The sequence below is a fragment of the Sebastes fasciatus genome, chromosome 1 (genome assembly GCF_043250625.1).
Source record: "Sebastes fasciatus isolate fSebFas1 chromosome 1, fSebFas1.pri, whole genome shotgun sequence".
Taxonomy (NCBI): domain Eukaryota; kingdom Metazoa; phylum Chordata; class Actinopteri; order Perciformes; family Sebastidae; genus Sebastes; species Sebastes fasciatus.
Window position 1 is genome coordinate 28,326,230 of NC_133795.1, and position 18,020 is coordinate 28,344,249.

At 40.3% G+C, this 18,020-nt stretch overlaps 1 protein-coding gene across 3 annotated transcripts in view; it reads right to left on the minus strand.

The window, feature by feature from the left end:
• asic1b (acid-sensing (proton-gated) ion channel 1b) overlaps window positions 1-18,020 on the minus strand; it is a 256,548-nt gene that overhangs the window by 193,826 nt on the left and 44,702 nt on the right. Inside the window, exon 1 of one of the 3 annotated variants that reach the window (XM_074641564.1) lies at window positions 3,668-5,081. The exons of the other annotated variants lie outside the window; for them this stretch is intronic. Within the exon in view, the coding sequence (XP_074497665.1) occupies window positions 3,668-4,029 (362 nt within the window). The 5' untranslated portion in view covers window positions 4,030-5,081. Of the gene's footprint in view, window positions 1-3,667; window positions 5,082-18,020 lie in introns of those variants that run through there. 3 annotated transcript variants of the gene reach the window in all.

The following is an 18,020-nucleotide window of genomic DNA, read 5'->3' on the forward strand; positions in this document are numbered from 1 at the left end:
AGCTTGTCGCTTGATATCAAGAAGCTTACCACTGACATGTTTTCCACCCAATCAATGTTTAATTTAAAAGCGGTGTCCACAGGAAACCCTAAGAACTTTTTATTGACAAGTTAGAGTCAAGTTGTTCCCAATTCCTTTCTTTTTTCCTCCCCAAGTCCTTATCACACAGTACTTTTTCCACCTCTGCGGGACTTTTCTGACGTGCTAACAAAGCTTCCCTTGTCATCTTTTAAGAAAACATCACATAAAGTACCGATCTCTGAGTGGACCAAAAAGTAAGGGGACGTCTCCCCCAAGGCCAACGAGAGAGATGTGAGAGCGTTAATCAGCGGGACAACTCTGTAGCTTAACAAACAGCACTAATTACACGAGGATAAAGACTTGTTCATCACCCAGCTTACGAGGCACAAGTTAATTGCCTCTGCTTGCGGTCCCCCCTCTCCATCTAAAGTCATCTCGCTCCAAAGTCACTTGGAGCAAATGCCACCGCTTTAATTTGCCTGTTTCCTTTCCTCTCTCTTGTTCATGCAGTGTTTTTGCCCTTATTTCTTCAGATCACTTCTTACAGCAAATCTGGCTGAACCTGCAGTGATGAATAACAGAGGTGTAAGCCTATGTTGATATTTCAATGCCATTACAGCTGACTGTACAAACACAGAGAAACAAATCCACGTAGCATGTATAGGCACACTGGAGGAAATCTATACCACACAAAGCACTAGAACTGCAGCCCCGAGCAACGGAATCTATTGCTTTTAACCTGTAATATGGATGCATATATAGAGGTCACGGAGGAGCGATATTCAGTATGAAAACAGGGAATTGGATTTATGTCATTCTAGCATGTACCACGGCGGTACTTTCCAACTGTGCCTTTGGCTGCAGAGCTGCGTGGATCAATAGGCTAAAAATACACTGACTAATGTGTTCAAGATGGTATTTAGACGTAGCTCGTATGCAGTAGATCTTTTACTTTTGCAGTAACCCCCTTGTCCGTGCTCGTGTGAATTGAACTGCCGCAGCTGTGAATACCTGAGTCAAGGACGGCGTATCTGTATTGTACCGGTAAACGTGATCAGAATAAGCTGGGTGGTACAGAAAAGAAAAAGTGAGGAAATTTAAAGTCAAAAGTTTCAACAGTCGACGGTGAGTTTGTCATGGCTGCCAAAAGACTAAATGATCAAAGCACAGCGGAAAGCAACAAGTGTAAAAGGAGGGGAAGGTAGTTGTGAATCACACTCACATACACGTCTCTCCACACTTTGTCAGCAGGGGATTTAGAAATCTACCTGTCTACTTATCCAATATTGAGATATTCGCATCACATGGACTGTAAAATGATGAGGCAAGGAATTGCACCAGCCAGCGGCATTTACTCATTCATCATTTTATATTAACCACTTAGAAACAGCCCATCCGTTATCTGTTACCTGGGGGGGGATTCACATGATCTGTGACAAATATGTGTTCCTTCTCGTTTGTTCTTATCAAATACTGTATCAACATATCTCAACAGATTGATGTTAGGGGTATACTGTATTTCATGTTGTCGCATACGGTTTCATAAATACAGCAGCTTTATGTGCAGTGTGGATTTCAGCTGACATGTGATCTGTAATGTCCCTACATTATTAAATAACCAACTAGAATGCTGAGCCTTTTCCCCGCTTTTTAGAAAACACCTTTTTTTCTCAATTACCTCATGCTAAGGTCAGTTCAAGTTCATTGTCACTCAGAGCCTTAAAAGGTATTTCATGCCTTTGTCCATGTTGTTTGTACATCTACCGGTGGCCTAACAGCAACAACCAGAGAGACAGCCAGGTGTTAAAACACTGCTTTGCACTTCCGTGTGACATTTAAGATTTCACCTGAGACAATTCAGACGGCAAAGTAAAACTAAGGCTACATTTTCACCAGGCTACTGAAAACCAAAATGAAATTTCATAGAAGTTCAAAGTTCACTTAGTAGCCTATCTTGTCGATAAAACCGCTGGGCCTAACAGGTAAAGCATCAGCACTATTTCCCTTTACAGAATATCTAAAGAGGGAGTTGAGGTATTTAGTCAGTGGGTTCAAGGATTTAGTGATTTAATGATCCTCGATTAATTTTATTGAAGCAAAGAACAGTTCAGTTTCATGATAACTGCAGCAGAATGTACCCAACTTAAAAAATGTACTGTTTCAGTCTAAGGATGAACCGATCTGACTTTTTCAGTCCCGATACCGATAGCGATACCTGGGCTTCGGTTATCAGCCGATACCGAGTACCGATCCGACACCGCTGTTTAATTAACAAGCTGTAGGCCTCACTGTGTGAAAGTAACTGGGGGTCAGTCTTTTATGTGTAAGGCAACATCAGGCTTGACTTAAATATTGCTTTCCTAACTTTGTAAGACAAAATGCAGCTAATAAATACATATAGATATGAATGTACTGAATTGTTATTTATCAAAATAATGGTATCCGATACCAGATCGGCCCCGTTGACCCACCGATACCCGATCCAGCTATTTGGGTCAGAGTGAGACCAGTTATCAGTATCGGTATTTCTGTATTTCAGCCAAATGTTTCCATCTTGGGACAGTTATCTCATGTTGTGCAGCTGACACAATCAAATCCTGAATCAAAACTCTAAATCCTAATAGTTTCCCCTGAGGCACAAACCTTATCGTCCAAGCAGCCAGTGTGTCTTGTTTGAGAGTCTGTGTGCTGAGGTTTGTTTTAACCTTTAGAAGAAACAGACTGCTACAGGTGAGGTGCTGAATAGCAGGAAATAAAAAATGAAAATATTCATCCTTCCTGATAGCATCCCACAAAATGTCCATTATGAAGTTCAAAATTCATATTTTCAAATCAGTTACACAGACAACCTTAAAACCCCTGGTGAATAGACTCAAACACTTTCAAACAAATGTGTTATCAAATGTGTAGTACCTTGTTCATGTTTTATATGACACTGATTATTCACTTTTTGGTTGACATGAAATGTACCCCTAATTTATAGAATCACTCATCAGGAAAAAAGCTTCTTGCCTCTGACATCAAGTATACCAACAGGTAAAGTAGGCTATACATAGAATAGAATAGAAAGCTTAATTGTCATTGTATTAAATACAACGAGATTCACAGTTGCCACTTCTGGTCAGTGCTTTAAAACAAATACATAACAAGACTAAACAAGGCAGATAAAACATATAACAGGTAAAACACACACAGTAATAAAGCAAATACAACAGGTAAAGTAGATGTCATAAATAAATATAAACAGAAGTGTTACACTAGAAGTATAAAATTAAAAAAAATAGATGTAATGTAAACAGAGGTAATTGCACTTGTAAAACAGGTAGGGTAGATGTAATAAATAAATATATGTAAACAAAGGTAGTTTGTTGTTGCTAAATAATAATTAATGTGCTGCTATGTCTATTGTATGTGTACTTTTTCTCAAACTGAGCTGCCTATGGATGCAAAATGAATTTCAGTGCAAACTTACACTAAAGTTGTATCGTAGTTGTACTTGAGGTGTATATTACATCAAGGATCTATTGCACAGACAAATGTATTTTACATTCAGTGTATTAATATTGCACAGATTTATTGTTTGTTCAGTGCAGAGATCAAAAGCACACAGGTAAAGTACACGAGGTCACCTGCCACATTGACTCACCTGCCGTTGAGCAAGGCCAGCAGCTCTCCAGCGTGGTACAGGTCGTTGCGCGTCACCCTGCTGAAGCGGAAGGAGTTGAGGTTGCAGAAGGTGACGGATGGAAACATCATCATCGGAGCCGCCACCTCGTCCAGCTTGGTGACGTGCGGGTACTGGAAGTAGAACTGCACGCGGTCCACGCACACCAGCACCAGCACGGCCACGGAGCTCAGGAAGAACAAGATCCACAGGCTGCGCTTGATGCACATACGCTCATAGGTGAACATGTGCGAGATGCCGTGCAGCGTGGACCTGCTGGCGAAAACTTCGATGGGAGCCGGCTGCTTGTAGTCCATGTCCTCCGAGTCCGCTTTCAGATCCATTATGATGGATGACTTCAGATAGATGAATGAATGAAGGAGGGTATGCAAAGTGGCTTTTTATGGATAAGCAGATGCTTTGTTGTTAATGGTGAATGAGGTTCTGCAAGTTCACGCCCTTCTATACGCATGTGTTTCTCATGCAGTCTGGGTGAGATGTTGCGTCACTGAATACCCCCGATGTTCAGAGCATGTTTCACCTCAAAATACACCCAGTCCACATGAAAACACTTGGAGAAAGTAGAGAAGCATCACAGCTCCATAATAAATAGCAGCGCGCATGGATGGAGAGATGCCAACGCTCTCCTCTTCCTCTCCTCTCTCCTCCTCTTCTGTACACTTCTCTGTGTAATATCACCGAGTTAAATGTGTGGCTTCCACGTCCAAAAACAAACAGCTAAAAGGTCTGCAAAAAATTAAAAAAACACAGATCACGGTTGAGGAGGAAGAAATCACCTCGGCGAGGAAAAACAGTGGAGAAAAAAATGAATGAGAAAAATCAAAGCGACGGTTTTATTCGCTGAGCTACATGGCTTTCCAATCCAAGCTCTTCTTCGTATATATATGCAATCCCAACACACGTGCAGAATAACAAATAGCAGGCTGATTTTCTCTCCCGTTAGCGGTGTAAAAGCGGTCTCCTGATGGGTGTTTTTTCTCTCACAGCCAGCACAAACAGCTGCATCACAGAGACAGAGACAGAGGAGCTGCTGGCTCAGTCAGAGAGGAGAAGAGAGGAGCTGGAGCTGAGCTGCCTCCTCCTCGGTGCTGCTCTCTCTGCTCTGCTCGCTGCTTCAATACATTCACTCCTCCACAACAATGCAGGGATGATTATTACTCCGGTTTCCAGCTGGTTTATCCTTGAATAAGAGGGAAAAAATAATGTTGCCTGGGCTAAAAAAATATACCTCAGCGTTATGACTTGAGGAGAGAGAGCACCTGATCAGAGGTTGGTCGCGGTTTGTTCTGGATCAATTAAATTTGCTCCAAACAGGAGAGAGAGAGAGCGAGGATAGGACAGCGTGTTATTTACACCCGGGTGACGAGGTCCAACATCGGTGTCACTTCAGTAATGCATGTGTTTATTTAACCCAAAAGCAGAGACAATGTTAGTGTACTGAGCCAATGAAGATACAGTATGACTACAAAATGAGTCATTACCTTCCTCACCACTGTGTTTCTCTGGCAGTATGCTGAGCTAACATCAACTTAGACGATTAAAAACTAGCTACTTTCTATGGGTGGAAGTTATTATTTTTTTATTTTATCATTTATAGGAGATTTTTAAAGTGTATTGTTTAGCTGTAAAATGATGAAAGTTTGTGACCCGGCAACCATGTTGAGATCAGTTGAGGAAATACCAAGCACCGCCCACCAGCCGGAGCAAACTTTCTAATTGTACAGCTAAACAGTACACTACATGATGTTTCTGAAAACATTTGAGGCAAGTAGGGATGTCACGAGAACCGATACTTCGGTACCAACTCGGTACCAAAATTAAAAAAATGTGACGGTACTCGTTTTCTTCGGTACAGAAGGTACCGAACGAACCTGCAATGGTAATTTGGTACAGGAGCGGAGGTACAGGAGATGTGATTCTTCCAGATCTAATGGGGTCAATATACGCTTACAAGTGTTCTCATCTGCCGTGAAATGAAGGAAGAAGAAGAACGCCGTAACAGCACGGAAAAAAACAACAACACGAGACGTGAAAGATGGCAGCTGCTGCAGCGCTACCTCCGCCTCAACTCGTTGAGAAAACAAATAGCAAGAGTCGGGTATGGAAGTACTTTGCGTTCGAGGCGGATTTATAAGGAGTGATAATAGATTCGCAAAAAACAGTATGCGGTGCAGTAATGGTTCCGTCGTACTTTTCTTTCCAAAGCAGGAAATACTTCCAATTTAGCAAAGCACCTCAGAGACAGACATCCAGACAATAGTGTTTGTTTTAACTACTTGAAGGCTACATGCCACTGTTCTGTTTTGCAATGTTATTAGACGTTCTTTTTATTTATTACTTAAAAGCTGCATGCCTCTGTTTTTTGTAATGTTCAAATGTTTTAATAAAGGAATGCGTGTTGAATTACGCATGATTTATTGTTTTTTTTACTGTGGTATTGAATTGGTATCGAGAATCGTGTAAATTCACTGGTATTGGTATCAACTGCTAGATTTCTATGACATCCCTAGAGGCGAGAAATAGGCATTACAGTAACATAATATTGATTCATAGTTGATCAGCGCTGCCTAGTTTGACCGTTTGATCGGAGTTTGCGAGTGATCGACAGCTGCCTCCGTTGAATGAACAGCCAATAGGAACGCTCTCTCTTTGAAATGACCTGTGATTGGTCAAAGTCTCCCGTCACGGGTTAGAATCTTTTAAAGCCTAAAAATACTTGCACTTGAATTACAATATGCTGAAAGGTTAAAATAGGAATTTTTGCCCAATGATGCCAAAAATATTCTGCCTACTGCAGGTTTAAGTTGTCACCACTGTCTGTTTACTTACTCCTCTTGTGGTCCCCTAAGCTAAAATATTATCTGATAAAAAAAAAACCTGATAACATTTTTATTTATTTATTTATTTTATAGATCAAAATGGTGACTTTACTTTATTATTTACAGGAGACATAAAGTGAGTTAGTTTATCTGATTTCTCGGGGTGAGTCAGTTTGGCTAGAAGAATGCCGATTATCAAGGTGGAAAAATAACGTTACAAGGGTAATGTGTGCTGGCCTCTAAGTGTAAAACACAACATTTAAGACAAATGATTAACAAAACAGAAACATTTCACCAAACATACACAAGTAGGCTAAAAATAAGATTCACAAACATGTTTTGCATATTACAAAACATTGAAACATATTTTTGCACTCACAGATGGCTCCTGAATTTGTTAGACAATTGTTATGAAAGAGATTTACAATTTTTAGTATTCAGTCAACACAGATGTTTCTGCATTTACACTAGACATCTGTGACTTTATTTCATTATTTATTTATTTATTTTCATTTAGAGTCATTTCTCAAAGTAGAAACATCCTTCAGTTCAAAGTGTGTTGTGTTTAGTACTAATGGTTAGGATCAGGGTTAAAATTAGATTAATTTTTTTTGGTGAAGACGTCTGAAACATGGCTTTTGAGTGAGTTCATGTGTAATTTTCAAGTTTGTATACATCTACTGTAGTTGCTCATCAACATAATGCACTGTCACAGGGGTAAATTGAAAACGGTAAACATTGAGTTAGTGTAGTGACAAATTCTTAAAGGTGCTAAGTGCGAGATTGAGTACATTGCAACATGGCGACGGCTGAGCAAGCAGCTAACAGTACTAACAGCGCTAACAGTGAAAACTACAGCGCTCACATGCAACATGCACTAAAAGGCTCGCACAGCCGGCCCGGCTATGTCAACAAAGCACAGAGAAGCTCAGATTACAACACACACACAAAGAGAGAGTTCATTCTCTGCTCAGGTACATTACTCTTACATCTTTATTTTTACATAGCAAATAGTTGTTGCTGCTATATTACTGCTCTGGATATTGTATAGAGAACCATTAAGGGACAGGAATGAAAATGGAAAAAGTTTCAGCACACCGGTGCAGTTCTTGAGCTGAACAAACAGATAGAGGCACTTGACAAGCTTGAAGTGGAAGCCTACCATTAGGGCACAAACATATTCTAGTTCAATAAAGGTTTCCAAAAAAGAGCACTTTAGTACTTCCTGAAAGAACGTACTGTTCACAAGAATTGCAACTAAAAGACAAAAAGAACCTACAAGAAAAAGATGGGTAACGCATTATGTTTGCGTTAGATATGTACCTGAATCATTAGATATTCGTTATCAATTTAAAAAAATATGTTATGTAATAGAAAACAAAGACAGTTCTGAAAGTTCACAAGTGTTACTTGCTCAAGTTCATTACATACCATACCGTACAATCATATTGTACTGTACACAGAAACTCAGCACAGTTGTACATTTCCTTCAAACACTCAAACACACATATGCATACTTGTGTATACACACATATTTGCACACATATACCGCACTGCCTGCATGCATGTTGTATACACACATGCGCATACCACACATCCACATTCACGCGTGTTTATACATGAGTGCACGCATGCTCACAGTTGTTCACAGGCTCAGACAAATCCCTGAACAAATCTATTTTCTCTCCTGACCAATTCTCTGTAGTTGACTGAATGGAACATCCAAATATGTCAGAGTGAGCGAGTGAGCCAAACACAGGCAATAAGGCAGATGTGTCGCAAGACTGCCACTGCCAAATCTGTCATAGAGACCGTATTGCCAAGAGGCGAGGGGAGCTCACCCATGAAATTGTTCATAATGCGTCCATAATTGCCATTTGCCATAGTATTGACTGTGACAACGTGGCAGTCATCTATAAAGCCGGCATCTTATATTGATCAGCAGTGCTGGGAAGATGAGCCACGCTCTGTTCCAGCAGGGTGACGTGAATTCTGGGTAGACATTGTGCGGCACACATGGGTTTGAAATTACAGCAGATATTAAATTACCGAGGTACATTTTGATAGCAGGTGCTGGGATGTACGCTTGCTCAAATTTAGCCCTTATCATGGTTGTTTGTTAGTGCCACAATTATGCTGGAGTAGCTTACTGAGAGGATACTTCTATCCGTTTACATTATTTTTAATAATATGATAGCATAACGCTCCTCAGAGGTACCTGGGTGAATAGGCCTCTCTGACAATGTCATTTTTCAGTGCAGCTTTCTTTGAAGGCGGCTCTTTGGTTCAGCTCTGCCGAGATTTTCCTGCTGTCCAGGCCAGCTTTAGAATATATTTCCACCCATTCGCACCATGAAAGTGGCTCTTTATTTTTACAAAAGATATTTTGAAAGCATAAAAGTTGAAAAGGAAAGTCAGATTTATTGGCAGCACTTCTGTTTCCTGAATTAAGAATTACTTAATTTTACTAAGACATTATCAAGTAAAAGGTAGGGTAAAAATACAACCACTGTTCAAGTATAGTATTTATCTTGGTGCTTCAGTAGGAGTATCTTTGCAGTACAGTCATCAGGTATGCATTAAGTCTGATGTTTTATTTCTAAGGTGCATCATTTGCTTGATTAAAGGCGCAATAGATGATCAAAATGTTATAGGGAGTCCTGCCATAGATATTTTAAATACATAACTGGAACCTGCCACCACTACTAAACTGATTACATGGTCTTTTAATACAATTATAGACTTCAAATAAATCAAAGTTATTAGTGTTGCAATGAGTGGAATCAGTAGTTATTGTAAAAACAGGAGTAATGCAGGTCTGTTTCTTCAATTATTTTTAGTTGAGGAAAAAAAAGAAAGAAAAATACTGATTGGGCCTTTAGAGGCAAGAGAGTTAGAGGAGGGAAGAGGGATGTGTTCACTAAGCAGAAAAGTACTGAGAGTCACTGGGAACAAGAGGGAACAAAATGCATTAATGACAGCTAGCCCTTTGTGTACACATCCACACGGACGTATGAATATAAAAAGCATAGACATTAGAAGTTCCCCGTCTCTGTGCTCCCATAAAAATCGTTTTTGCTGTGGTAATTTATTTTTCTCCTCCATTTCTGCTCTCGTAGACGTCAACAGTCTCTGCTGCACATGCTGATGAGCGCATCACCTCTCTGAAAAGATGAGCTGATTTTAGCCTGAAGTATGAGAGCAGTACAAAAAAAGAGTGCGTACTCTGAAGGCCGCCACAAACACTATTCGCTAAACTCATCTCCCGAGCAATGATTGTCCAATCATAGCTTAGCAACAGTAACTATGTACATTTTGCTTACCTTTCCAAAAACAAAAAATGTAAGAAATGGATTAATCATTACAAGTTAAGTAAAAAAAAAAAAAAACACCCACTGTGTGGGAGCCAAGATGCTAGAGTTTACGGTAACTAAAGTAGCTCTGTCCTACTCTTTAGTGGATTTGGGAAAGTTTACACTCCAGCAATCATGGTAAAAGCAGTGGGCAACCTCCAGGTCTGAAAAGTGAAGCCAATGCTTGCATTCTTTCTAATAGCCCGCAGGGGACGACTCCTCTGGTTGCAAAAGCCTACTTCTCACTTGATTTTTTACCTCAGTAAACATTGTAAACATGAATTTATGGTCTCAATCGCTAGTTTCAAGTCTTCTTCAATACATCATGATGTTCATTTAGTAAATTATGGTCCCATTTAGAGTCAAATAGACCATAAAGCAGGGGATGCTTTAGGGCGTGGCTACCTTGTGTTTGACAGGTCGCTACCGCGGCGTTGTCCGGTCTGGGAGTTGTTTGTGTTTTCGTCTTACAACTTTAACTGTTTCACAGTGTTTTTTCAGTTCATGAAAGTAAATTGTAACATTTTTGGTCGCCTAAAAATGTCTTATTCAGCGTTCAGTTGTATTTAGCTCCACCCTCTTGTGTCTTGTGCAAAAAAACAAGATGGTGAGAGCCAAATACAAAGATGGCGACGGCCAATACGCCAAAGTGGAGGCTTCAAGACGTCCTAAAACCGCCTCTACTTGAACTCTCCCTCCAAGTATATTTTACTCAGTGTAGCATGGACCGCGACGTACAGCTGGTAGTCAGAGCTAACCAGCCATGAGAAGCTATTGTCAGACTCCACTATTGTTTCTCCACTGGATAGATTGGGAGTCTGGTGGAGCCCTGACAGTCACTAAGAGCTAATTTGTGGTCCTTTGAGCCACTGTGTGGGTACCTGTGATGTAGTTGGGCTATCAGCTCTTTTACCATTAGTGGCTCTCTGGGGTGTGTGTGTGTGTGTCTGTGGGGTGTCAGCATGTAGTCATCGCCATGCTTTTTATCGTGGTTACCATTGCTGTTTGTCAACCCTAAATATTTTGTTAAGCTCTGAATAAAGCACACAGGTATTGGCAGGCTCATGAGTTGGGTGTACTGCCACTACAGAGAAATAACTCTTGACATAAGCCATTTTTGCTTGTTAATTGCTAATCTGTGTTGCTTTTCTGTCATTCAGTTTGAAAAGTCAGATTTTCTTGCTCAAAACCTGCTGGAATTACAGATCAATTGTTTATAAAATGACTTCAAGTATTGAGTTTTAAATCTGTCACGTTATCACTGTAAACATATGTGCGGTGCTAACAATAATGACAATACATTTGAAGTCATTACTTTTTTATCAGTACATATTAGCTGACTGTTAAATAATGCAAACCGTTTCAATACAGATATCAGCATATTATGTATATACTATGTACAGGAGAATAATAGAGCACTCGTATAGAAAGCTGGTTCACGTTAGCACAAAGGCAACAAGAGGTTCGTCTCCATAACACTTTGTGAGGTCGAGTCTCCTTTAATATTTCATTTGGATTACACTAGTGGTGAGAGTAGGTTTACACACATGGGAAGATTATCCAATCTCTCCTCCCCTCTCTCTTGTGTCCTCCTTTGCTTTCAGCTCGCTCCATGCAGATTGGCTTTTACTTTGGCCAAGGCTACGCAGTGTGCCAACCAACTCAGTGGGATCTGGCAGGGAATATGAATACACTCAGGGGTCCCATTGACAAGTCTCTCTAGTTATCATTGGCCGAGCAGGACACAGAGGGAGCAAGAGGCTCTTGACCCTGAGGATTTGAGTCGGTCTCCAGCCTGCACCTACAACCAGCCTCCAAGCAACTGTTGTCTTGGCGCTGGTCCAGAGGATGACATCATCAGAAGGTGACAGACAAGGTCTTCATAGACAGATGGTCGTTAGATCTAATAATGAGTATCTGCAGGTTCCAGCCGAGACAAAATGCATACTACCCTAGTGGGCAATGATCATTATCAGTCAAGGACGCCTTTATCGACATCAGGGGAATCCATCAACAGAAAGCCTCGATACCCCCGGTTGCACCTCAGCTGATTGTGATGCAGTTCACCAAAATGCCTTCTCCTTCAAGTGATGTTGTACTTTGGCACGTGCAACTTTGGGAGGGTAATGCTTCTCAACTCCCCTGGCCCTGTAAACTGTTATTATGTTCCGAATAGCGAATCCAAGAGGAAACCATGCCAAGCTAAGTTTAGTTTTTACAATCCTACATGAATCTATTTTTCATGTAGACAACAGTGGGCCTTAAACTTGCATTCTTTCATATAGCCAGCAGGGGGCGACTCCTCTGGTTGCAAAAAGAAGTCTGATTGTATAGAAGTCTATGAGAAAATGAGCCTACTACTCACTTGATTTATTACATCAGTAAACATTATAAATATGAGTTTATGGTCTCAACCGCTAGTTTCAAGTCTTCTTCAATACAGCATGATGTTCATTTAGTGAATTATGGTCCCATTTAAAGTTAAATAGACCATAAAGCAGAGTATGCTTTAGGGCGTGGCTACCTTGTGATTGACAGGTTGCTACCACGGCGTTGTCCGGTCTGGGAGTTGTCTGTGTTTTCGTCTTACAACTTTAACCCTTTCACAGTGTGATATCAGTTCATTAAAGTTGATTGTAACATTTTTGGTCGCCTAAAAATGTCTTATTCAGCGTTCGGTTGTGTTACATCTGGTTGCAAAAAAACAAGATGGTGATAGCCAAAATGCTGAACTCGAGGCTTCAAAACCGTAGTCCCAATGTGTTCTCATCCCAACACGTCATATACTGACGCTTTGTCAGACCCCGTGGTGTCACTCTTTTGGTCGCAGTAAACACACATGATTGGGCTTAAAACTGCTACATTTGTACAGTGAATATGAAACTGAATCTTGTGCCGACGGCTGTGACAAAGAGTTGGTATTTGACGCCCTGGGAATGAGAACAGGCCGGTAGTCCAAAAAACAATGGGTGACCTCATGGTGACTACGTCTACTTCTTATATAAAGTCTATAGTAGACAATTAGACAGAAAATGTTAGAGCAATAGTTACTATGGTAGAAAATGGCCATTCTTGCTTTGATTCTCAAGTTTGACATTTGCCTGTTCGGTGACTAAGTCTAAAGCAGTAATTTAGAGTTGTTGCTAAAAGGCCTAACCATTATATCTCAAGCCACAGATGAAGGACGTGGTGGAATGCAATTTGTGGGCGAGGAGGTAGTGTCATCCCACCACTGCTATTTGTACCCCTCTTAGAGTGGTTGATTGTGTCTGAACATGTGTCTCCCGTTCAATACAGCATCAGGTCTCTTCGCCTCAAGATTGATTCTCTGCCACTGGAAGAAAAGTTTTTTGAATCGTCATCCACAAACTTTGTGCACTTACAGCCTCGGGCTCGAGCCGTGATGAGTGCCATGAGATATTTGGAGAGCTGGTAATGCAAGACCTTTACACTTATTTTACACTTACCGTGTTGACATTTTAACAAATCGAGGCGCCAAGGCAAAACCAGTGAAATGTTTCAGCTAATGCGCTGTGTTGCGAGTATTTTGGCTTGCAGGCAGATCCTCTTTCACCACTGACGTCTAGAGCAACACAGCTACATTTTACACATTTGATATTTTAGAAGGTGAGCTAATGATTGCACGACTTCTTTATATTTTTCATGAGCAAAAAACGCTGATCAGAATCGCTTCTAATTGCATGTTTGGTGATGACTTGCGAGCTCATTTACTGCAACACAGTTCTGAGTGATTGGCTATTGTCCACAGCTGAAGACCCATTATGGGACAGCTCAACCTCAGTCCCTCGCACATAGACGTCCATCTCATGAGGAGCGCAAAAGAACATTTAAATTAGCCTTAAGGAGGAATTAACCCTAATGACTTCTTTTCATTAACAACTAATTAAATATTCACATACCAGCTCCAATCTACCCATCCCCACCACGACCCCCCTTTGTCTCTGTCTCTTATTTCATTGGTGGTCTGCTGCACGGTATTCTGCTGTACATGAGAGGAAGGCAAAAGTAAATTGTATTGTGCCACTGCATGTATGAGATATGGGCTTTGCAAAATGGGCACCTAGTCTATAATGTGACGTGAAAGGAATTAGTTTTCATTGAAGAGATAATTGAAAATTAAATCACCAGCAGTTACTTTTTATAGCTGACCACTAAGAGTGCTTATAGGGATACTTATTGTGGATGAATATTGAAATACAGGATTTTCAAGTCCAGTATTAAAATGCCAAAAATGGGAAACTGCTGCTTTTTTTTTGCTTCAAAGCCAATCTGAGAGAGACACAGGGAATATTCTTGATATAGACATTTTGAAATTCCCTTTTTATGATTTACCAAGCAGCTGGCCGGCCACATGGGCCCCAATCAATAGCTTTAACTCATATTGTTAGCCCTGTAGGACAGAATGAAATACAGAGGCAAGAGCTGAGTAAAGCTCTCCACTGCTCTTAAGAGTGGTTTAGCACCTGTTTTCAGGGAAACCAGTCGGAATATCTGAGTGTGCCAGTCAAGGAAAGCCGGAGAAGAAAAACCTTTTGCATCCTGCACCTACAAGTTTATGCACAGTTCTCCGTAGGCTACGGCATTATCAACTGACTTGCAATAAGTTTAACACTGCCTCGCAGCACCTAGCTTTATCAAAATCATTCAAATACAAAAGTATAAAGTATACAGGTTCAGGATTTTTTTTTTCCAATGCACATAGTGCGCAACTAACTTGAACTCTTGACAATCCCGTCCAACAAATAGTATGGTCAACATGCAAATGAGATGTTGGTTCAAACTTGAGCTGTTACCCCCTGAGCTGTATGTCAGTGTTTGTTTTGTGGGTATGTGTGTGAGCATACCATGTGTTGGTTTGGGCGGGTGCATGGGGAATGGGGAGGGAGGATGGGCCAATGGGTCATATCGTATCAACTGTTTTCATTTGAACTGTAAAATAGCAAACTCTTAATAAAAAAAATTACTTTTACATACAAAGGTCTGATAATAACACATTAGTTTTAATCATGAAGGGACTGATCATTAGGGGTGGGGGATAATAATCGATACAGCATAGTATTGCGTGGCAATATTGTATCGATACACGGACGTCAACTATCGATCTCTTATTATATAAACTATTAACCACTCCAACCCAGAGATACTGGTATCATGTGAAACTAGAAAACCTAAGGAATCCATTGTTACCAACCATACCATGTTAGCTAATTGAGAAAAACGCTAAATAACGCTGCAAATTTGCACTAAATTTTGGCGAGGAAAAACTGCCACGGCCATTGTCAAAGGGCTCCCTTGACCTCTGACCTCAAGATATGTGAATGAAAACTCAAGATGAACAGAGTGGAAACTGTATCTTATTAGATTAAACAGATGTAGACAAACTGCATAATTTGCAGATGAAAAAAGGTAATAAATTGCAATACATCACAGTGTCACAGCAATAAAATCGTATCATGATTTAAGTATTATGATGATATCGTATCGTGGGGCCTCTGGTGATTCCCACCCCTAGTGATTATGTCTTCCGAGTATGTGCATCATATACAGGAGCAAGAACAACATTGTGGCCATCAATACACTCACCACTCCAACTTCATTTCCTTTGACTATTCAAAATTATTAGAGATCCAAGTTAATTGTCTCCTCTCTAACTTCCACTCATAGTCTAGACAGTAGTCATGCATGAAAGTAATATTGCACAGACCAGTGAAGCTCTGAGATTGCTCTCTCTGTCTCTCTGTACTTCCAATTGTCAGCGGTAAAAAAGTGATTGACAGAATACACAATAGATTTGGAAATCAGAGGTTTGTTAAACGTCAGAACTGCGTTGTTAAACTCGCATCATCCTCAGACATCAAACAGCCCAATTTCACCACATTAATTCCTCCACTGTAACATATCTGACTCACACGTTACCTTTGACGGTTTATTATATTGTGAGGAAAAAACTCGTTAGCCGTGTGAAATAATTCAACAATAGGCGCGATGACACATTAGGCTTCAAATTAAAAAGTTGCTGTTATCACGGCACACTTATTCACACTGACTGACACTCTCTCTGTTAAACTGTGCTAATTGACATATAGTTATTTTATTTCCCCTGGGGAATAATTATGTTGACAGCCACTGACAGGTATGAATGTGCAAGCGCTATAAAAACGTGCTTTACAAAACAGCTGCACAAGCTCCCCTCACTACTGTACAGTATCTGGTTGTTTTAATTAGATGTCTGTTTAACACTGATATCACCGTACATGCTGCTTTTTTTATCACTTTCTAAATATTTCATACACAGTTAGGCTAATTTCATCTGTTTGTTTCTTGTTAGGTTGGGTGATTTATTCCTGTTTTTATTTCAATTGAGAATTTTTAATGAGCACTTCCAGTTTAAGTGTGAGTATCTGATCCTAAAGTGATCCACACAGTGTGGCAAGGACGAAGCAACATGGTATGTCAGTTTTTAATCACTTTCCTCTTCCCTCTATCACTCAGTGAGGGGAAGCTTGGAGCGGCTGCCTCCTTTTCCACTCCAGTAGACCTTATCACTGCTGCGACCGAAGGCCAAGACCCGGTAGCACGGCGTCAGCTGAGACCAGGGCAGAGGGGGGGAATGAGGGGGAGAGGGAACAGGCGAGCAGCTAGAGGTGAGAGCAGCAGCAGCCGCAGGAGGACGGAGATGGATGAACAGTACTCCGCAGGATCAATCAGGCACTCGTAGCCACAGCAGATCATCTAACGTGCTGCTGCACCAAGTCGTCCCTACCCCCCATAAACCACAGCACCCCTATATGGCACCTTTTTGCCAGATATATATATACACTGTTAAGAATTTTCCAGTAAAATAACAGTAAAGAACTGGCAGCAGGGTTGCCTTTATGTTACTGTAAAATTAACATTATTATACTGTCGCTGAAATTTACAGCTTTGTACTGGTAATGAAAAATACAGTTTGAACTGTTTTTTTTTTATTAATTTCACAGTATTTTACAGTTAATTTACTGTTTAAAGATACATTATATAGCTGTTTTTCACCTTTCTTTTACATTATCTTACTGATTTGTTTTAATGCACTATTTAGGTTGTATTTTTTACATACATTTTAATAAACATTAATTTTGCCTAGATGAATAGACTTAGCAGGTTAAAGATATAGGAATAGTCACACTAAATACAATTAAAGGCACTTGTTAGGAAAAAGGCTATAATAGACTTGTTGACACTTTTCCAAAAATGTCTGTCTATAGCTGGCTACAAGCAAAGAATGAAAACCACAACAACATGTGAGTGAAGAACAATAAAGCTATTTCACTGATTTTCCAATCATGTACAATGTACAAGCCTCACATGTGCAGATCAGGTCCCAGAATTAAAAAAAATACTGCATGAAACTGTTACTGATGATACTTTAGACAGTTGATCAGCAGTAAAGTGCTGTTTTTTAAGAATGCATTATAGTTCAGTTAAAAAACGGCCTATGAGCGTAATTTAACAGGTTTTCTTTTGTATTAATAGTAAAGCACTGTTTTTAGCAATAACAGGTTAATACTGTTGAAATCCTGCTGTAAATTAACAGCAATTGTTTACAGTGTAGAGAGAGGCAGGCTGAAAAAAAAGAGTTAGGACGGAAACACGAGAGGGAAGGTGAGCTAGTGAGGAGGCAAATGAGAGAGAGGAAAACGAGAGAGGATGGGGGGTATAGTGGGAGGATGTATTGATTGTTTTCACTGGGGTATAATTGCAATTAAAGGTTGCAAACAGCCCAGTGGATCAGTTTCACTGCTGTCACCCAGCAGGACACACAGCAACGTTGATGCAAACTAACACATTTCCTCGGCCAGCAGGGAAAAAGTGCTAATACACTGTCGGTCCCTGTAGACTGTGTGTAGATTAGTGCCATGGTGTTCAGTAATTTCGCTCTGAAACTTCTCGCACATTACATAGAAACAAAATATTTTACTGACAAAGAGAAGCGTATTTCAATAAGATTCTTGCCCTCATTTTAACATCCAAATGATTACCCTTTAGTTCTTGTCATCTTTCTCTGATGAAATTATTGAAGGCTGGATTACCTAACCTCATGTTTAATATATTCTGTAGACATTCTGTCAGTGTGGTTTTGTT